The sequence below is a fragment of the Melospiza melodia genome, chromosome 11 (assembly GCF_035770615.1).
Source record: "Melospiza melodia melodia isolate bMelMel2 chromosome 11, bMelMel2.pri, whole genome shotgun sequence".
In the NCBI taxonomy this organism is placed as follows: Eukaryota; Metazoa; Chordata; class Aves; order Passeriformes; family Passerellidae; genus Melospiza; species Melospiza melodia.
The window spans coordinates 22634348-22656471 of NC_086204.1; the positions used below are offsets into that span (position 1 = coordinate 22634348).

The 22124-nt window shown below is 39.8% G+C and overlaps 1 protein-coding gene across 14 annotated transcripts in view; it reads left to right on the forward strand.

Annotated features, from left to right (window-relative positions):
• MAST2 (microtubule associated serine/threonine kinase 2) overlaps positions 1–22124 on the forward strand; it is a 184932-nt gene that overhangs the window by 84218 nt on the left and 78590 nt on the right. For 5 of the 14 annotated variants that reach the window (XM_063166009.1, XM_063166012.1, XM_063166010.1 and 2 more), the window contains 2 exons: positions 4733–4765; positions 5582–5788. The exons of 4 other annotated variants lie outside the window; for them this stretch is intronic. In XM_063166009.1, coding sequence (XP_063022079.1) covers positions 4733–4765; positions 5582–5788 — 240 coding nt within the window. Of the gene's footprint in view, positions 1–3311; positions 3629–4302; positions 4592–4732; positions 4766–5581; positions 5789–22124 lie in introns of those variants that run through there. 5 more of the 14 variants (XM_063166013.1, XM_063166018.1, XM_063166017.1 and 2 more) reach the window with 4 other exon arrangements.

The window sequence follows — 22124 nt, forward strand, 5'->3', positions numbered from 1 at the left end:
GTTCAAAGTTTTCCTTTAATGAATTACGCATATAAATGTATTGGTTATGTTTTTCCCCATGCTTTGTTCACAAAAGAAATAATTACCATTCATGAATATTTTCTTTAGTTTCAAATAGTGGATGTGGAGTGATAGACTCAAACTTTGATCTCCAGCCTATTAGTCAAAGTGGTTTAATTATTTTCAGCCATTATCCTGTTCTGTTCTCTGTAGAGATTGGTTTTTGTATTGTTGGCTGCAGCTTTCACATGGTTTTGATGTGCACCTGCACGTGAATCACAGCAGAGACGTTCCAGACTGGAAGGGACAAAGGTGGCGACTTTGCAGCAGGAGCGTCCCGTGGTGCAGCACCTCTGTGTGTGTGTTCATGTGTCTGAGAGCAGTGCAGCACCCACAAGATCAGGCTGCAAGCTGCATTTCATCCTGGCTGCAGGATGCCCAGCACCAGCCTGGAGCCCACTATTGCTCCTGCTTGCCTCCTTGCCTGAGCAGTAGTCACTAAATCCAGTTGGGGTTGCCCTTGAGCCATCTGGTTTCTTGTTCAGTACCCCAGTAACAATAAATTAATTATAAATTCAGTTCTTTATAGCATGAACTTTATTGACCTGTTCAGGCTTTTTAATGAAAAATGTGGGTTTATATTTTAAATCCTCATGGTTTCTAAGGCAGGGTTCATGGTGTGGGTTGCTGTAATTTTTGTGCTAAATGTAAAATTTTCTAAAAAGAAAACACAGCTTTCCCATATTATGTCCAAATTTGAAAAGAGTAATTTCCTCAGCAAACTAAATTTGCTAAACCAGTTTCTAACTTCAGCTGTAAGTTTTTTTTTGTTAATTATTTCCTGCTATCAACCATCTGTATCAAATATACTTTAAAAGGCTGTATACAAATAGAAAAAGAAACTGGAGGCATAAGAAATGTGAAAAAATAGTTTTAGTCCAGAATATCTCCAGTAAAAATACACATTTCTATGAACCAAATATTACACATTGTTGTTTTGATGGTGATTGGTGCTGGTAAAGAGTAGTATTTACCTGAAGTTTTTATGTCTGTCTCAGAAATATGGTAAGCAACATAAAAGTGTTTGTTGAAGACGTGTGCAAGCCTTTTATGGAGGTCTTTATTCCTTCTAATCACTTTTTAAGGCAGCTTATGTCCCCTGTGGGACTTGTTTTCTCTCTTTCTCTCCCCCCTTCTCTGCATTACCATTTTACTTTAAACCTCTGAAGATTCTTAGTTTCTGCTGCCCTAGACATTTCTGAGAGGGTTTCATTAAACAAGTCTTCATCATCATTTGTTAAACTTGCCCCCAGCTTCTTGACAGTAAAATAACACACAAACACACCAAGGCATTTCTTTGGGGGCATGTGTTGAACTGCTTGTATTTTTTTTGAATGTTTAGACCTTGGAAACAATAAGAAGTTTGATGGCAGGAAAGAAAATTTCTGTCCTTTAGTGGTTTACGTCTTCGTGCTGCCATGCTCAGGTGCTGTGGGAATTTGCTCTGTGTCTGCAGAGAAATGGAGTGCATAATTCAGTTTCTGCTCCTCTTGGCGGGCGAGTGTTTCTGCTGGTGATGGATGGATGCTGTTTCCCTGCCAGGGAAGGGAAGTGCCACTGTCCCAGGAGTAGGAAAGCCAAAGTGCAAGGAAGTGGATGAAAAATGGTTCTGAAAAGGAATAGGGAATTTTGCTGCTTTTGCACTCTCTTCTGATTTAAAGTAAGAAATAATGCCTCCACTCAGTGCATTCTCCTTGTGGTGCTTTATATAGATGGGGAGGGAAAGAGGTGCACTCTTCTGACCCCCCCATCCTTCTCCGAGCACGTAGAAGCAGCTCACAAGCAGTAGGTCAAAAATAACCTGCTGCTCTTAAGCTGATCCATGGGGCTGGTTCTGGAGGTGGAATGTGCTGAATATTCTTGTGGAGCTCCACAGCACTGCTGCTATTCCTGTATTACACTTTAAAAATTATTTGAAAGCATTGTTTCTTTAAAAGAACTGATTTGGTGAATCAGGGGTATTTTAGTGTTGTGTATAGACTGTAATCTCAGAGACAAAGAATTTATGGAGGTTTTCATCAAGGATTTAAAAGTGGAAAAAGTATTTTGTGCAGTTTTTATTGTCAAGTTTCCACTACTTAATCCAGGCTCTCATTTAATAAGTACAATAGAATTATTTGTAGCATACCAAATTTGTACTTTTTGTTGCTTGCTGTGCTGTCTGAGTGCAGAGGCACAGTGTGGGGGCAGGGGCTTTGGTTGTGTAAGGAATAGCCATCCTGGCCCTTCCACCTCAGCCTGGCACTCTGCTTTCCTAATTGCTGAGAGATTGCAATTTTGTACTGTGGGGCTGTGATCAGAATTGTGGGGAGGTCTGAAGATCAGAATTGTCGCCTGGAATTTGACTTGGTAGATGAGTATTTGTGAATGGCAGCCTAAATACAGCCTTTAGCACTCTAAAACCTATATAGTTTTTAGAGTGCTAAAGGCTGTATTTAGGCTGCCATTAAACATACATACATATATACATATATATATACGTGTATATATATATATATATATATATATAAAACCATATAAAAATATAAACATATACATATATACATATGTACATATACACATATGTACATATATGCATACATATATACATACATATGTACATATATGCATACATATATACATACATATATATATGTATATGGAGACTTTTTTGAGGAAAGTAACATTCTTACGAATACACATTTAAAAAATGTTGGGCATCATTTGGGGGCAGTTTTGTTAATAGCACAGAATTGATTTTAAGCTGGCTGTTTGCAAGCAGAACTGTAAAGGAAGCATTTTCTCCTGGTGAAGGTGTTCCCCCTTCCTCCCCTGCGGCTCCCGGGCTGCTGCGAGCCCATAAAGTCCCTGTGTGGAGCGCAGTCTGGGGGTTTCGGGAGGCTGTTTTGAGCTGCTGTAGCCGAGGGATTGATTTCGGAGCGGGCTGGTTCCCGTGTCCCGCCGCCAGGCGCAGCTGCTCCCGCTCCCCCTGAGGCTCTGCCGGGCTTCGGGAGCGAGGGCCGCTCTGCCCCATCGCCCTGCGGTGTCCGGGCTGCTCCGAGAGCCCTGCCAGAGCCCTCTCACTGCGCCGTGCCCCGCTTGGCTTTGCTGGGAAAGCTGCTGCTGTGCTGCTGGCAGCCCCGGCGCTGGTGGGTGATCAGCGGGCGATGCGCGGGGCTCGGCCGGAGCGCGGCAGGACCGCGCTGCTGGCGCTGTGACAGGTCAGACGGCCCCTCTGTGTCCCGGGCTCCTGCCTTTCCTTCTGCTGCCCTCCGCTGCCTTTCGCCGGATGCTGGGAATAGCCTCGCAGGAGATTTTTTAAATCTGAATAATTTTTTTTCTTATAAAGAATTAGGTTTTTGACATGAGCTGTGTGATTAATCTGGACCATTGCTGAGGTGTCTGTGACACGGGGGTGTGTGAAGAGCTCGGCATTGCACTGATTGTTCTGTGCTCTGCGCTGGAGTGATAACAGTGGCCTCTCCTCCCCAGCCCTAAGCCTCTTAGGCTGGGAAGAGGCATATCAGTGTATCAGCACAATGATGAAGCGGAGGAAACAGAGGCTCGGAGCCCCATCTCTGCGGATCCAGTAAGGACTGTTGTGAAAAAGAAATTGCACTTAATCCTTTCAAATGGAAGCTATGAAGAGGAAAAACTGGCCAGAATTTTCTGTGGCCAGTAGACGTTGCTTTGATTTGTTAGAACTTTCTTTATCTGTCATGCTTATTTTGCTGTACATGAAATTTTATTTTGGAAGCCTTAGCATTTTACTTTTGTGGAGTGTTGACCACGAAGTATAGCAAAAAAAAGGGCCATGTTTCAATGTTTTTAACTGGGATACATTGTGGTTAAATTTCGTCCCAAGCATTAGCGTAGTCAAACGGAATGTTTGTAACTATGTCTTTCTGGTTTGATCATTCTTCAGATTTAAAAAGCACTTTTAATAATCTGACAGAAAGCTGTCACAATGCTAAAATCTTTAGAAACCTTTGTTACCTTTACTGTCTTCTAGAATTAAGAATGCTTTTGAAAACTTCTAGATTTGAAGCAAGAAGTCTTAGCTACATTGCCACATGTATTTCTACAAATGGAATTTTAACAAGCATTTCCTTTTTAAATGCTTTTCCTTTATAAGTGCTTTGAAATCTACTAATGGAAACTGCTATTTGTGATCATAATTATATTTATTATTTCTATTAGGTAAAATTAAGGAAATTGTATGTTTAATACTATGTTCTTAAGTAGAGGAGGTGAAAAGAATCTGTCGTGTAGTCAGTGGAGGGAGGAGCAGGGTAAGAGGCAGGCTTAACCTTTCCTGTCTGCAGACTGTAAAGCTCATCAGCTGTTTAAGCAGAGATTGCTGGTGGGGAGGATTTCCAGTGTATAAAGGTTGCATTACTGATAAGTATTTGGATTCACCAGGAAATTTAAAGCTTAGGAGCATGGACAAACATGCTTGACTTCAGGACTCTAAGTGTAAAATATCTGAATTCTAAACAAAGCTGAAGCATGCCTCAAATTTCCATTTTGCTCACTTTTGTATTTAAATAAGGTAAATAGAAACTTTTTTTCAGCCCTTAGTCAAAAATCAAAGTTATAGGTATAAGAATACACTGGCACTAATTTGTATTCTAACACATAAGCGCACCGTGTAATACCAATAATTGTAAGTTAACTTTTACTTTATTTCTAGTGAAGGACATCTCATCGTGTATAGTTCACTAAAGTAGGTGTTAGAATCTCTGCTCTGTGTTTATGTACAAGTCTGTTTGCAGCTTTTTGAAAAGCAGCTACTTTGAGACCTTTTCTGTGCCCCGTGTGAATACAAATGTGCCTTGGCTGCTGAGCCTGCAAAAGCAGGAGAGTTCACGGAGCTGAGCACAGAGCTGGGCACCAGCACCCTCAGCTGCAATCCTGATGCTGCCGTGGATGTGCTGTGGACATGTTACTAAACCTCTTCATGCCTCAGTTTCCCCACTGCTAAAATTAGAATAAAGCCATTTTGCAGTGCTGCTTTCAGGCTTAATTAGTTGTTGCTCTAAAACAACTGCCACTGCTAAATGTTGTTTTCTAGTTAATGGTTTGTGTCATTCATATTTTCACAGTTGTGTGTTTTGGTTATTGCCACAGCTGTGGCGTGGAACCATGGCTCCCAAATTGTGAAGGCAGTGATAGAAATGGTCTGTGTTTGCTGATGGTGCCATTATTAATTTGTTCATTTTTCTCAATTAAGTACTTTATATTAGAGATTGACAATGATGTGTATTCCAGAAAGCCTGGAAATCACTGCAAGAAAGGATTTGGATAATTCCAGATTGGAGGATTTTTTGTAGCGGAAAAATAACATTGAATAGATATTAAATTGACTGAAAAGTACATTTTGGTTTGGATGATAATGGAAAAAAATTACTTTTGACCACTTAGTTTATTGCATTTGTTTAGAAGATATAACTTGTATTTTGAAATTATCTTTTTTCTTTATTGAAACAGAAGATGTAATATTGACCCTGATTTTTTTTTTTCTACTGTGGTACCTTGTCAGAATCTCCTCTCCTTTGTTCTCCCACTGCCGAGGAAATGATGTTCATCAGCACATGTTCTCTCCTACATCTGCTCCAGGTCTGCAGCATCTTAAATTCCCATTTAGTGCTGACTGTGCACTTGTCACTTCTCCTCTAGTATTTTACCTCAACTCACAAGCCCAGAGCAATCCATCTAGTCCATGCTACAGCCATCCTTTTCAGTGGAGGTAAGGACAGGTATTAACTAGGAGTTTTTAACAGTTTGGTGTTGACATAACCATCTATGAACTTAACAGCTTCACAGTTCTAGACAATAACACCTAACAGAAGGAAACAGCTTCCTACTCACAGCTTACTTCCAGCCTTTTAGTGTTCAAGTTGATGTTGTGTTTTGGGACAAAGTTTTTGTAGTTTGCCTGTAGCCCTATGTAGGGGAAAAGATAAATTGGATTTGGGAATGGAAACCTGTCTGGTGGTGTGTGCATGCCTGTTCCTGGTGGTACCTTGTGCAGCTTGTACTGTGCAGCAGAGGAGCCCTCACAGGCATGTCTGGTGTCAGGAAAACCAATTTAAAAGTCAAGCAGCCTAAAGTGGGGTCCTTAAAAACCCCTGTTTAAGTAGTGGGTCTGTGCTAAGTACTGCACCCTCTTCTATTCCCTGGAAATCCACTCTGCTTTCTTACAGAGTCTGGCAGGCTGAAGTCTCCAAGCACAGGGTACACAAAGGATAAGGAGTAGAATCAAGCCTGTTGTTAGCAGGCTTGAGTGAAGGATACAAGAGTTTCCAAATCAAAAATAGCCCAAACCAGCTCAGTTTATATTAAAGCACTTAACAGCTCAACTGATATATTTTATATTTTCCCTTCAGGATTAGCTCTTGCTCCTCGCTGTGCTCGTGTAGGACAGGCACAGCCATCAGCCACCCCAGTGGAAACCTTCAGCTTCTTCTCTCAGGGGAAATGTCACCAGCTCTCAGGGGCACAGTCCAGGCAAAGGCTCACACACGCTGGAGATCTTTGCGTGTGTGGTTATGAAACTGGAGCTCAGTGGTACCTACTTAAAACTTGAGCCAACACAGCACCAGAGGGCTGGTTTTGAAGTTCACATGCTGCAGGGTGGATGTAGCTGGTCAAATTTCAGTTACTCATCAGGTGGTAATGCAATAGCCCCTGAATCGAGATGTTATTTCAGAGGGAGGTTGGTCTTGCTGGCCAGCTCTGGTGGGACTAACCAGAAAATGTGAAGTTGAACTATTTTAGTCTTCTGTCCCTCAAATGCAGAGTAATGTGTACGACATCTGTTGAGTGGAAATCAGGTTGTCAGCAGAGGAAAGGGACGCTGCATGTGTCTGTCCTCACTGTGCATGGCCATGGGGAGAGGCTTGCCCAGCCTCTGCTGCTTTCCCTGCACGATGGGCAGCACTTGGTGTCAATTCTTAATAAGGTGCTCACTTTGGCAGCACTTGGGGGAAGTGAAGGGCAGCAACTAAAGAACAGTCTCCTAACATTTCAATGTCATGGCCATCAATCTAATTTTAAATGAATTTTTATTATTTAAAGGCTGGTATTGGGTAATGTTCCTTTAAACAAGGATGATTAAACTCGATTAAATGCTGTTTAGCCTTGGGGCTAATTAACAGACTGGTAAGTGGCAATTAAATATCAAGATTAGATTATTGTTAAAGTCAGCTGAGAATGGTTCTTTTTGGAGATGAGATCTGATGCTTATTGATTATTTTCAAAAACCTTTTTTATACTAACTGCTTTTTCTTCCTCTGAGAAACCTTCAATTTTCAGAGTTCTGACATGGGTCAGTGAATAATTTACTCTTTAAGAACAGTTCATATAAAAGTCTTAATAGCAAGCTTTATTCCACTGTTACTATGGACTCCTTGATAATAATGTTTTTCACATATGGGGACCTTCCAGCCATCTGCTCTTTTAATACTGAATGGTTGATGATTCACAGATACATGGTTCTGTGTGAGAGCTTAGGTCGACTATAATAAGTTTTTATTTTTGTCGTTGTTGCTTTCACCTGTGCAGCTCTTGATCCTGTTTTATCCTGTTTTTCTTTGTTGTAGTTGTGTTTACTTGGTTACAGTGCCAGTGATAGCCATTCCTGCTTGCTTAGAGCAAAGGTTCATCTTGGCAAGTTCCCCCTGTCATTGATCTGCTCAGCTTAGCACCTCAGGTTAGCCAGGCAGTGATTCATTTCCATGGCTATGCAGGGAACTGCTGGAAAATGTAACAAGAAAAACTTGTGCCTTCACTTTAAATCTTCCTTACTTTTTACCTTTGGTACATTGCATTTGCAAGAATCTGCACAGATTTTCCCTTCTTCCCTGTATTTCGTGGTGCCATTGATAATTTTATGTTGACAGATGAACAACTGTTGGTGCATCTGATGTCAAGACAGATGGCATGGAAGTTCATGGCTTCTGAAAGAATTACTCTAATTAAGATTGAAAATATTTTATACATAACCTTTGAACAAATGAAAATAATGTAAACCTTGCAAAAGAGTAAAAGGAAATGTGGTCTGATTACAATAAAACCAAATTGATAACAGGTGGAATAAGACTGCTATAGTTGATGGAAATGTGGGTTGGAATTAAGGTCATGCATCTTTAGGAAGAAAAGAGAATTATGTCCAGAATTAAACAAGTTGTGATTTTTGTCTTTGGGATCTGGCTTGCACTCTTCTAGGGGTAACAGGAAAGTCAAATTACTGAAGAAGAAAATGAGGCCATGGTTCACAGCTGGTCCTCTTTATGAGCTGGCAAATCTTTGTGCATCCATATTTGTCCTTTAATTTAATCAAAATATGAATTTACAGCATTTTTTGCTCTTAGGTTGCTTAAGAGATGTCATGAATTGATTGTTCTAACTTGGAAGTGATGAACCATGAGATTAAAGGAGAATGCAATTACCCCCATTCCAGAAAATGTTACATTCTGTGTAACACCCTCAGTGAGATATAAGAAATTTTCAGTCATTCTAGAAACAGTTTAATTTGTTTGTGGTAAAAAGGATGAAAGTGTCCAGGTGCTGTTTTTCTGGCATCTCTGAGTGCTGCAGCTGAGGTGAAGTCTCAGTGGAAATTTACTTCAATTTCCTAACAAACCAAGGGAAGAGTTGGCTTCAGCTGGATCATTCCAGGGGCATTTTCTCGTGCTATTTCAATTTCATGAATTCATGCCAGTTGTGGAACATGTTCTTATAGGGATGTATGGTGGAGGTTATTTTTATAGGAATGTTTTCCCTTGGAAATTCTAGCTTTAATGAAGTCTATTGGAAATAGCTATTAATTTTTTTTATAGCTTTTCAGAAGAGTTTAATAGAATTTTTTCCTAGCCTGTATAAAATCTGGTCACCATTTGTGGATATGATGGTGACCAGACCCTTGCTGTCTTATTTAAGTAAAACAAAATGGGAAACCTAATGTTGCTCCAACATAGTCTTTAAGCACACTACATAATTACTTGATCAGTGTGTAATTACAATGTTATGAGTTTTATATAATTAGGATTTTATGGACATCTGTGATATAATTTCAGAATATATTAATTTATTTACATAAAAAGGCTATTCTAGGAAACAAGCCTTTCATCAATAATTGTGGTAAGTAACAAGAATATATTATATATAGGCATTCAGCAAATGTCCTGGAGGGCTGCCTGCCTTTATTTAAAGCCTTTTTTGTACAAGCTGTTGCAATGGATGAGGGCAGACCTATATTTAGAGCTAGGGCCTGTTTGGGTGTATGAGTGAGGTTGGTTGGGCAGTGTCTTGGGCAGGTCTGATCCATTGCAGTGAATCCAGTGGGCTTTCCAGGTTTGCAGGGTGCTGGTCAGCAAACCCTCACCAAAGGGTGGGGATGGGACATCCACCTTCTTGGAATGGGTCTGCTGTTAGACCATGGCTCTCTATCCTGTGTGTGAGGATTGCTGGTGTGGCTCCATGAGAGCCTTGTAACTCCAGTCCTGCTGCTTCAGGCAGGTGCAGAAATCCCTTCCATAGCACAAGGATGTAATCTTGGCACACACATCCCCAGATCACCTGAGGTCTGGCTTTTGAAGATTGCATATATTTTACATCAGGGCCATAGCTGTAAACAGAAGTTCCTTATTTTTAAGGAAGATCAAAAACATTTCAGAATTCAGACTTGATAAGTTTCTTTGTTCTTATTTTGAAATACCTCAAGGCTTATCAAAAGTTGTTGATGGTTTCCTATCTTTGCTTAAATTTTGCTCAGTGTAAAGTCACTTGATATCATACAGGTTTTAAATTTCTTTTTCAGTTAGAATTTCCTATATGACAAATGCTGGAGGATTAATGAAGAGGCCTATGTTCAGTTTGAATGACATTTGGAAACCGTTCTTGTTTTGCAGTGTTATCCTCCTGGTTTAGTGCTTGATTTGGTACAGGTTCTGCTTTCTTAAGTGTGCTAAATAATTGGTCAGAGTTGACTGCAAGATGGCATAATGTCACTTTTGGAAACAGTGTAGATCAGCAATTCAAGAATAATGAGAAACGGAACAACTTTGTGGATATATCATTATGCATAATGTGAAATGATGAATTTTGAGTAGGTAAGCTTTTGGCAACTGAATTCTAATCTACATCTCACATTGAATGAATGAGCTTCCCAGAATTAATTTCTTTTTTAATGGAAATTTTTGTCCTTATTCCTTTTCCTTTGTACTGGTTATTATTCTTGGGAATCATTTTTCCCATCTAAGAAACTGCATGGGAGGGTCACACTGTTGATACTTGAAATGTGACAAGCTCAGATAACTTCTTGTGTGTCTTAGGCTGACAGGAAACTGTTTGTTTAATATGGTTGGCAATATTGAGGTATGGTGGCCTGCATGGCATAATTTTTTCATGTGAAGGCATTATGCAAATGCAAAAATCCCTGCATCCTGCCTGGAGCTGCAGTAGCAGAAGAGTTAAACCCTGGGGTTTGGAGCCTGAGGTGTGAATTCTTGTCTCCTTCCAGGCTCACCATTTGGCTGCCCTCCATGGGACCAATTGTAAATCATAACCTGGTGGTTTGACCTGGGAAATTGGAGGCTCCCAGAGGGGAGCTTGTACTTGTGACTTTAGGAGTTGGAGAGCTTTACTGTTTGTTGGCCATTTCACCTATAAACCGTATAAGGTTATGGTTCAGAACTGGTTTTTCTATATAATCGTGTTTGAAGGCTGTGATCTGCTGGTGCACCTGTGTATGAGCTGACTCATTTACTACCCCTGCCCTATTCAGAGTTTGGGATGCTTGGGATAAGCCAGCAACTTCCAGGGAGGAACGAAGAGCTCAGAAGGTTCTTAAGAGACTGTAGTAAATACTGAAGCCTTTCTTTTTCTGTCCTTATCCTCAAATAACAGAGAGTTCCTCAAACGACAGTGGTGTGCTCCTTCCAAGTAGTCTCTCCTTCAAAGACTTTTTGATCTTGAATACAGATACAGAAACATCCAGAGCACTGAAAGATTCCTGGCACGGGAATAGTTCTGAGAAAGAAATAAATTCTTAACCAGACAGTCATGTATTTATTATTGTTGATAGACAGGGCCATGCATTTTCCAAGATTTGTTTTTAATTGGACTATGAGGCAACCAGGGACTATTTTTAGTTTTAATTTGGAAAATCAGTGAGTATGCAAAGAGGGCTGTTAATGTCCTGTGCTGAAGCACTGATAGTAGAGATGTCCTAACAGTGAGTAGCTGGTGTCACCTTCGTGGCCTGGAGCTGGGGGGAATCAAAGGTTATTTTATGCACACAGCTGTGTGTGTCAGCCCAGGACTGTTCCTGCCCAAGAGCAGCAGGTTCCTTTCCAAAGCGTTTCTTTAAAAAATTGCTTTTTGAAGACATGTGTTACAGATTTTATTTAGTTAGATAAACCATTTAGTCGATCAATATTAACCTGAAGGCTTAAGGAAGGTTTAGGATGTAAAGAAGGAAAGAGAATCTCAGGGTAACTTTTCGCCAATTTTTGGAATGGCAACCCAATTCAGCTATGTCTCGCTATCCTGAGCTATGGTGAACTTTTGTCTCAAATTTATGCTCTTGTTTGAATATTCATAACTACCATGCCAGAGAGCCTGCAGAGCTGCTTCTGCTGTAAATGGACCCACTCATGCTCTCTCTTACAGGCTGCATCTGTGCTCCCCTTTTTTTCAGTATCTCTCTTTTCCTGTTTTTGTTCATTCATCTCAAATACGCTTCTTTTAGTGCTCTAAGTTCCCTCTTCTCCTCATTTATCTCCTGAAATTTTGCTACTTTGGCTACTTGTTATTATTCTGTCATTCAATCCCTTGTGTGGTACTTGAGAGCATAATCTTCTAACCTAGTTTACATTACACTGTCATTATGAATTATTAATGTTCTAAAATAAAATCTTCAAACCGTAATCTTTGCTGTGGTGAAAGAGCTCTGTGTGCTTTTGTTTCCTTCCTGTTCTCCCTGTCCTTTCCTTTCTTCAGACCTTTAGGTCTTTAGAGCAGGGATGTTATTGATCCAGCCGTCTGGGAAAGACTTGCTGCACTTAGAATTGCATTGTCACATCTCTGGGCTGAGATGGGCATTTATTATATAAACACTAAAAGAGCTGCTTTTGGAAGTAATTCTTTTGATTCTCATCAAAGACATGCTGCACAAGTAGAAGTGATAATGTATGTTTGGGTTATAGCTTGCCTGAGAAGGTGAATATTATTTTTTATACTCTTCATTAAAATTTTGTTTTATTCCTGAGAGTCTCACTTGTGTTTGTGAGCAGAGGAGAAATTCAAAATAGCAGAACAGGTCAAGTGATAATTCTCAGCAAATTTTTAGGGCAAAATCTTCCACTGAAAGACAAAAGGTCCCTACCAGCTTTCTTCCACGCTTCATTTAATACAACTGCTTGCCCATTCTGCTTCTGAGAGAGTGGAAGATTCCAGAACCACGAAACGCCCAATTTTCCGAGCGAATCGACGCACAAATATTGACCAGAAGCGTTCCTTTAAAGCCACGAGTGTCTGCACTGCCCTCGCAGGGAACTTGCAGCTACTTGGAGCCAAATGCAGTTGATTGGAGCTGCGCGTGTCTTTGGCATGGAGGAGAGGCCTTGGGGACGTGTCCCGGCCTGCGCCCCACGGCTGAGCGCGCAGCCCGGGCCGCCGCCGGGATGGATCCCAGAGCCGCGACGGATCCCGGAGCCGGGACCTGCCGCCTCTGCAGCCTCCCCCTCCGCGTCCCCAGCAAGGACAGCTGCAGGCTGGGCCGCAGGACGCCGCACTCGCTGCTCTACATCGTGCTCTTGTGAGTGCCCTGCCTTTGGAGCTGCGCCGGCCTGCAGGGAGGGCTTGGTGTGCGCGCCTCACCTGCGCTCTGCCCGCTGGTGTGTTTGTTCAGGAGCCTCTGTGGGCTACTGAGCGCTGCGGCCAGCTGGAAATAGCATTGGCTTTTCTTGCTGGCTGCATTTTAATAGGTGGCACAGAAAATGGTTTTCTTAAAAATATTTTTTAATATTGTATACATTTGTGCTTAAATTTTAATTTTTTTTTCCCTTTCTGTAATCTCTAAAATCTCTATAGTGCTACATCTCCTAATAAAAATTTGAAAGAAAGTGAATACAAGATGGAAATTCCCATTTATTAACACCTTCTCTTTCTCTTTTCTATCTGAGATGGCTTAAAAGTTCATTGGTGAGGTGGGTTATGAAAGTAATTTATTTAAAAACCAAGCAATTTTGTTATAAATTTTTGTTTCTAGCTGCATTATTTAGATTTATTTGTGCCATTTTTAATGTTACAGTTGAGTGTAGTAAGATACAGCATTGCAAATGGATAAATTTTAGTTTTAGTATTTATGAATGTTTCTCTGGAGACTGCAGAAATCATTATGAGTTCCATATCTGTCCATTCTGTACTTTATTTCAAAGCTGAGAATTCAGTTTGAGTCAATTTATCTTAATTTATTAAATCTGCCTCTGTGTTCTAACACTTATGTCTCCACTTATATATAGGTAGACACATTAAAGTCATATATAAAATAAATGTCTTCATTCAAGACCTTCTAAATAATATGTGTATTTTAGGAAGCCTTGGTTTTGTAATGAACCACCTTTGTGGGTTTCTCAGAATTACAGTAGAACAGTTGATAGGGTTGTATAGTTATTTAGAACTGTATAGTTATTTGGAGTTGTAGTTATTTAGAAATCTGTGGTCCAGGCTTGTTCTTATGTTGGATCTCTTTGTATGTTATATATTTTTCTGAGGCTCACAACCTGGAGTAGTTTGTTTGTCTGACAGTTGATGATATCACAGTTTTCCCAGACTTTAAGACTAAAAGCTGAGCTTTTGCTGTGAAGATTCATAGTATTCCAGAGGAATGGCTAAAATAAGGGCCAATTTATCTTAAAAATGCATATCCAAATAAGGATGTAATTCTGCCTTTAAAACTAGATAAACTTTTTCTCCTTTTTTTGTGTGTGTATCTGTCTGCTAGCACCCCTGATGTTTCCCAAGCATGGTTTTGATTTCTCATGTCTCTTTTGTACCATGCTTATTTTGTAAAGTCTATTCTTATCCCATGCTCTAACTTCATTAAGAATTTATGCTTGAAAATGTAAAATTCATCCTCTTCGTCTGTTCATTACATTAGCATTCCCCTTGCTCCCAGAATAACTCTTCTTAGCCAACATCCTACAAAATAAGCTTTTTGTCTCAGAAAAGCCATGGTAAATGCAAGGGCTTTACAATATCCTTAACATTTCAGCTGAGCCCAAGTGTGTTAACCAGGGAAAGAGGAAACGAGCTGTGGAGTGGAACGTCCTGCACCGGAGATTTGGGTTGGAGCAAACAACCTGAATTATACTGAGAAACAAATCAGATGCCAGGGCTTGTTTTGGAGTTCAGGCTTGATTTGGTCTTCAGGGTAATGCACTGTGAAACAGGTGACAGCTCTCCCTGCTCGCTGCTCACCAGTGTGCCCTGAGCCTGGGGGCACCATGGTGATCCTTGGCACAGGCTGCTGCCCTGGGATGTGCTGGGGGTCTGTGGTCCTGCACAGATGAGGGGAACCCTTTTTGCTTTTGTGAGCTGGTAATTGAGAGCTGAGTAACTCAAAGCCCTCTAATTCACTCACTGAAATACAGCTCAGTTCCCTCCCTTTGTTGTTTGCTTTGTTCATTTTACCTTAATGACTTGCCAGTTGTCTTGGTTTAGTTTTATCCATCCTTTCTTCTTCAGTCCTCACTCCCTATGAAGACACAAAGTCTGCCAGCCACCTTTGCTGCTGCTCTTACCCTAATTTCTCCTTTAGGCTCTGCACTGTTGCTTCTCTGTTAATGACATAGTTTTGTTGGAGTGGTTACGGATCCTGTCTGTCAAGGACTGTGTGTTACAGCTCTTTGGGATATGTACAGACCCCGTGTTACAGGAATTAGCAGTAGCCTGGTGGTGTTACTCAAGTGCAGGGAGTCAGAGGTGGAAAAGCTGCAAAGAGCTGAAGTGCTGTACTTCATCATGGAGAGGCTGCTGCAGGCTGGAGTGGCAGGAGAAGAGATTAAGCTGTCTTCCTGTTTGCAAATCCAGTTGCACAGTGAATTCATTAAGACTGTATTACAGGTTAAAAAGGAAGTTTTAAGTGCTTTGGGATGAATAATACATGACAAAGATGAGGAAATGCTATGGTGGCAAGAGGAGGTTCAGTCTGTGTTTTTCCTTTGGATAAATTTTGGCTGGTGAAGAGGAGGAAGAACCTTTGGAGGAAGATGTTTGGGCTACAGCAGCACTCTGTGATGCTGTGTTTTCTGCAAGTGCTACTGAATGTCCTTAACTACATTTTGGATAAAGCGTTAGAAGACTTCTGTGTAAACAGGAAGTGACATTTTCAGATCTGATATTCAGTATTGTTGTTTTTCAAATAACATTTCTCAATTTTTATGGCATTTGAATCACATATGGAGGTTACATTTGATTAAATTGGACAACTGACATTTGAATCACACATGAAGAAGACTGGGCTAGGGAAAGAATGCAAGATCCAGTAACTTATTTAAAGAGGATAATTGACCTTTCCATGGCATCTGAACCCAATTGTCAAGTCTGTGAGTTTGAAATTATGTTAGACTTATGTTATATTGGAATAGCTGAACGTCTTACTAGTGTTGCTTGGGAAGGATAGTGTTGCATGGAACATGAACATACTAATAAGTGATATTTTTGTAAATAAAAATACAGAGAAAGAATATTTCTTATTAAATATTTATGGGATTTGGGGCACAATTAACTTGGTATTTAGCACTGCTCACTTATCACTTATTTAGTAGTGTCTTCACTTAAAAGATTGTGATGATGGAGCTGTAGTTGGCATCCTCTATATCTGAGAGAGTACAATTTTGTGAGGGTTGTTTTAGACTGAAATCAGAGCAATTACTTGTGCTTAACTGTGCAGTGATATTGTAGTGCATTAGATAGCATTTCAGGCTGTCCTCTAGGATGGCAACCCCTGTTAGTTCAGTAACTGTGCACAATTAAAGTTACATGAGGAGCTGGCAGCTTCCATGCAGGTGCCGTGCCTGATAGCTGCTTCAGTGAATGTTTCTGATCCTTTGAATCATTAACTAGTGCAATCACTAGGCTGTTCCCTGCTTAGGGAATACACACCAGAAGGAAGTTTAGTTGTTCTTCAGCCCCAAAACCCTTGGCCACAGCTTGAGTCTCACACAGATACATCTTTGGGAGCCCTTTTATACAGAGGTAGCAGCTGAAATCCTTGGGAGCCACTGTAGTAAAAGACTATGGCTCTTTAGATCTTGGGTGGTGGCTTGGTGATTTCTGCCCCAAAAGGGAGAAATCTGTGGTTTTGTAACTTAGTAAATGATAGAAAAGTGAACTTTGAAGATGCGTCCAAGCTGATGTTTTCTGTCAGACTGTTGCTTGGGAGTCTCGCGATTGCAGGCGGCTCAAAGACAGTCTGTTCTTCATTTGCTTAGGTCACTGTTCAAATAATAATGATGCCCCAAATAGCTCAACACACATCTCCCATGTCATTTTTTTTAAAGGAACCTTCCTTTTTTTTTTTTTTAAGCATAAATGAAGAACTTTTTCCTCTCCCTCTCTTGCAAGACCAGTTTTCTGCTGAGATTTTTACACATTGCACTATTTTCAGTGTACGGTGACACAGAGTGGGTATCTTCACCTGTGTTAACTTATGCTCACTTACAATGGAATAATTTTCTGTGCTTATTGGGCATACAATTTAAAGTTTAAAATCAGTCAATATGCTGTTTATAGAGATGGAAGGTATCTACTTATGTTGTGACTTCTCCAAAGAATTTGGCTTTGCTAGCAAAATGGTTTTAATTTCTGGGTATTTCTAGTGAATAATTTGTGTATTTCAGTCTAATGACTGAAAAAAAAGTTATGTCCCAAGTGTCATGTTTTTATGTGAAGCTTAATATAATGTAAGCATGCAGGTGATGGTGTAATTAGCAAGAGGTATGTTTTTCCCAGTGGCATTTCAACTGGTTTCCATTATAAGTTTTCCTTTACCACAGTGTAACTTGTGAAATTCATCTTAATTTGAAAACTACTGCACTATTACATGGTTCATCCTGGTTTAAGTGTTTAAAAATATAATCAGTACTTTGTGGAAACTTTTCCTGATACATAGTCAACTTAAAATGTAATCAGTCACAGGAGTTTTGATCTTTGGGATATTCTTTTTCAAAATTACCTCATTGATCTGCTTGGTACCGCTTCAGACTTTTCAGGGAGTTCGGCTTACTTCTGAAATGGCAGATTTTATTTAAAAGATGATGATCTTATACCAAGGAAATTTATTTAATGATAAATGTAGCTGCTATAAAAAAGTCCAGAAAGCAATGGGTTTCATGTGGACTGTTTGCCTAATTGCATTCTCATTCAATGTCAGGCTTAATTAATGTCCTGCATTGGTAATGGTAAAGATGAGAAATAGGGAAAGTCGTTGACACTGACTATTTATAACTGTCCAGTGGATGCAGTGTCATTAGGAGGGCTCTGGAAACTGTACATTTGGTTGACAGAGAAATACTCCATCATCACAGGAGCTGCTGAAATGTTCTGCAGGTGGTCTTTTCAGAGGACAAGTTGAGCATAAAGAAGGGAAGGTGCATTAGGAAGATTGATGGAGACTAAATATCCTGAAAGGCGAGTGAGAGAATGTTGCAAAGGAAGAGGTTTCTTCAGGCTTGGAATAATTCAGGGCCTGGAATTCACAAAGAGATGTTAATGTTATTATGAGTTAAATAAAATAGAAAACTCATCTTGTAACCTATTTGTGTGAGTGTGTTGTTGACATGTTCTCTTATATACAGATATGGTGTATTTTTGAATCAGTGAGAAGTTTCTGTCCAAATTTTCCAAAATGTTTTGCTGATTGTGCAGAGACAGTAAAGCAGTTCCTTCAAAGGATTTAATTTGTCATTGTAGGTGTGAGAAAATCCTTATGCTTCCTATATTTGTTGCTACTAAAGACAATTCTGCAAATGTTGACACTGTCATGTTTTAAGACATGACTTATTTTAAAAGATTTTTGACAGTTTGGTTCTTCTGTTTTTCTAGCAAAAGCAAGTGCTTCTGCATCTCCAAGTGTGGTGTCTTCCCATTTTTTTGGGTACTCTGAATTTCTTGGGAATCTCTGGGTTCCAAAATGAATGCTTTGCAGGTGCTGATTTGCAAGATTAGAGTCTGTGACTTCCATGTGGAACAGGCATTTTGAAAAGCAGGAATATAAAGTGTTAAAAGAAATTTCTGCTGGTTTTGAACCAGTGTTACGTAATTCTCAAAGTGCTTTTTGCAGTTCTTGGGTAAAAGCTCTGCAGAATGGTGTTAAATAGCAAGATGGTGAATGGATGGGTTTCTGATGATAGCAAACACCCCATCCCCTTCCCTGCTTGGGGTGCCCTGTGTTCCCCAGGAGCAGCAGGGGATGGACGGGGTTTAGCTGGATTAACATTGCTGTAGGGCTGTCAGTCACTGATGCCCATGGAGAAATGTTCTCCTAAAATGGCTTCTCCTTTTTGTGTCCTTCCTGCAAGAGATGTGAGAGTGCTGCTGCTGAGTACAGTGATAATGAATGATATGTCTTCAACTACTGATTTTCAATCATTTTTGTAAAAAGCGTGACTAATACAGATTTAGGGGTGTTAGCTGATTGTGATCTTATTTGCTAACTATAAGCAGTCAGGAATTTATTTCTACTGTGATAGGTTTATTTTGTTAGTTAACTGAACACTTTTATTCCACCATTATTGCTCATGAATTTCAATTCATGTTTTAGCTGACAGAGTAAAATTTTCATACCTTTTCAAAACCAGGGTTTATTGGAATTGGAAGGTCACATAATATCCTGAATATAATTCCAAAATGCTAGTGTTCAGTTCCTACTTGATTGGTATATGGTATTATGTGGACACAAAAATTAGTGTGTTTATTCTTTCTCATCAGTAGTAGACAGTGGCAGAGTTTGGTTCACTTGCACTCTAAATTAACTTTGTGAAATCAAACCACTATGTGATGTATATTAACTTTAAAAAAATGTTTAAAAACACTAGAAAAGATGGTTGTGTTTTGCAGAGTCTAAAAATCACATTTGCCTGTTTGGAATTCCAGATGGAAGGGAATACTTTGCTCAACCAGACACTGTGATTCTTGATTAATGTGTGTATTAAAAATATGTAATTATTTAATGGAAAATTATGAAGACCATCTAATTCTTCCATGAGATTCTGCAGAAAGCTGAAGTCAATCTAGTGGGATTTCTTTCTCCCAGACATTTTTGTGTATTTTTTAGGGCTATATTGTGCTTGGAAGGCTGTGCCAGCTGTTGATTGTCATCTTTCTCATGACTGTGATAAAAAGCCACTCAAGAAGGCTGAAATATGAGAACGTCATTAGCTTTCTTACTGGCAGAAGTGCTTAAAGAAGCCACAATAAAAAGAAAATAGATTGCATACTGAAAAAAAAAAAAAAAAAAAAATAAGGCAGCTCCAGTGAGGTTTTGTTTAGACCAAAGAAAAAGCAAAAACATGGCAAGAAGGTTCTACAGGCATGAAGGGGAATAGTGAACTTGTGGCTAATGTGCAATGGGGGTGTGTGGGAAACGTCTGATGTGCATCACACGAGTCCTGCTTGTGTTTTGTTGTCAAAATTGAGCTGGTTGAGTTGGTTTTGGGCACCAGGTGCCACGTAGGAGTTTATGTTTACTGTGACTGACGAGGATCTGGTGTGGCTGAATTCAGGGGGAGAATGGATTTCTGTTTTTAAACTGATCTTAGGAGGCATTAGAAGCTTTTTTTTTTTTTTTTTTAATTAAAAATCCACTTGGGTTACTGAAGATGAAAGATGGGATTTGTTTAAAGGTGGAAGATTAATTAAGAATAATAAGCAAAATGCCCCATATGTGCCTCATGTAGTTAGGAAAAGAAGAGCCACCATGTCAGAATAAAAACACAAACTAGGCAGGCAGTGGTGCTTTCTGTGCACACACAGCTTAAACCCCCCTGTGTTATTCAGGATTGCAGACAGTGCCCAGTTACGATTTTGAAAATACTGAAAATATTTTGCTTGTAATTAGATGAACACAGAGAGATGTATAGAAAGCATGTATGCTGTGCATTCAGCAAACTCCAGGTTTAAAGTGTATTAGGAAGAGAATAAATATCTCGTTTTGCACTGCCTCCTAAGGTGGAGGGAGGGAGGCAGGGATGGAGCAGGGAGAAAACAGAGGCAGTGGAAACAGCAGCAATATGTACGCTTGCCTGCCTGTCTCACATTAATGGAACAGCTTGCAAGGTCTACAGGGAATTTGCATTGGCTCTGTCACTGGTATTATTTAGTTCCTTATTTATTGCTAGTGGCTTGATTGTGCTGTATTTTCCCAGCAATGAAAGCTTTTAAAGATCATGTCTGACTCCTTTTGGACAGTGCTGTCCAATTTCTCTCTGCCTGCTACCAGCATGTTGAGACGATCCAAAAGGTAATCTAAGGATTTTCTGAGTTATTCTTACGATGTTTTTCTAAGCTACTTGTTTTAATACTGTTTAATCTTGCTTTTTTTTTCCTGTTTTAACAGATTGAATCATATTCCTAGTACGTTAGATATGATTTCTTAATTTTTGAATGATTTGTAATTGTATTCATTGTAAAAATCATACTGTGCAGATCCACCGTTCGTTCTTTTTAAAGGTATTTATTTAAAGGCATTGTTCCTTCTCATACTATGTGAATATGATAAGGGGTTTGTTTCTGCAAAATGATGGATAGATGCTTACTGGAAGGAAGCTGCTTTATTATTTGAAGTAGCAAAACAATATTATGTTGAAATAGGCAGCAAATGAAAGACTTGCAAATATTTTGACTTATAGCACTTACGGTCTTCACAGAGAGATGCATAACCTTAAATTTTAAATAATGCTTAATACATTTAGCATCTTTCTTCTTATTATAGATGTGAATATGTTAATGTAGCTGTTAGTAGGATGAGTGTTTGCATTTACCTTGCTCTCTGGATTTTGATAAAATCCCATTGAAGTGTGTGAACTAATGAATGGCATCAGATCTGATGCTGTACAGGGTTGTCCCTTCAAGACTGGGAAATATCAACATAATTATCACTCATCAGGTGCTCTGTGAAGCTTAGCATTTGTAGCCCGAAAACTTACTGGTAAGACTGGTAGGTAGCTAATCCTGACTAAAGCAGTATATTCAGATTTATGAGTAAACAGTTGCAGCTGGTACCAGAATTTCGCAGCAGCTGGTTTGTTGATACAGTTAATAATCTGTGTAAGACTCAGAATATAAGCTTTGGCTTAGGTTAAGGGTGAATTTTGTTCATCAGCTATCAGAAATTATATTAATCTTTTTTAGAGGATTAGCTTCTTACCAACTAATATTTCAGGGGACTCTTTAATTTTTGTTATTATTCCACATTTGTGATTTAAATTTTATTGAGGTTCTGTTCTGTGCTGCCATCGACTTTTAGAAATCTTAGTGGCAATGAAGAAATATTTTGTAAATAAATAGGGATCTTAGTTGCCAAGAATTGCGTTAGCAATGTTATTATTTTCAAAATTGTTGCCTTCAGCCTGTTTTTTAAAGTAAAAGAGCTCCTTGAGATTCAGATTGTGTGTTGATGTCTCTGCTCCAAGCAGTAACTTTCACATCCATTGAGCAGTTGTAGGAGTGGTTTCACAGACTGACAGTGTGACAAAGATAAAGCTTCACATTTTCTTACAGATTTCTTGAATTTGGCTGAGGAGAGGAAAGGGAGGCAAATTATTCTCCTGTGCCTCCATTTGCACAGGCTGAGGTAGGTTGGACTTGGCTTCCAGGTGCTCTTGGCCACCAAGCTGTGGGATGGGAGCAGCCTGGTGCAACGAGCCCTGGCTCTCTGTGGGTGCCAGGGGAGCTGGGCAGAGCCAGGAGCACAGGAGCTGCTCTGGGGCACATGAGGAGAGAGGACACCTGTGCATAAGGAGATAACCTGTGTTAGACCTGCAGGTGCTGGATCCTTTTATTACTGCTGCTTGCAC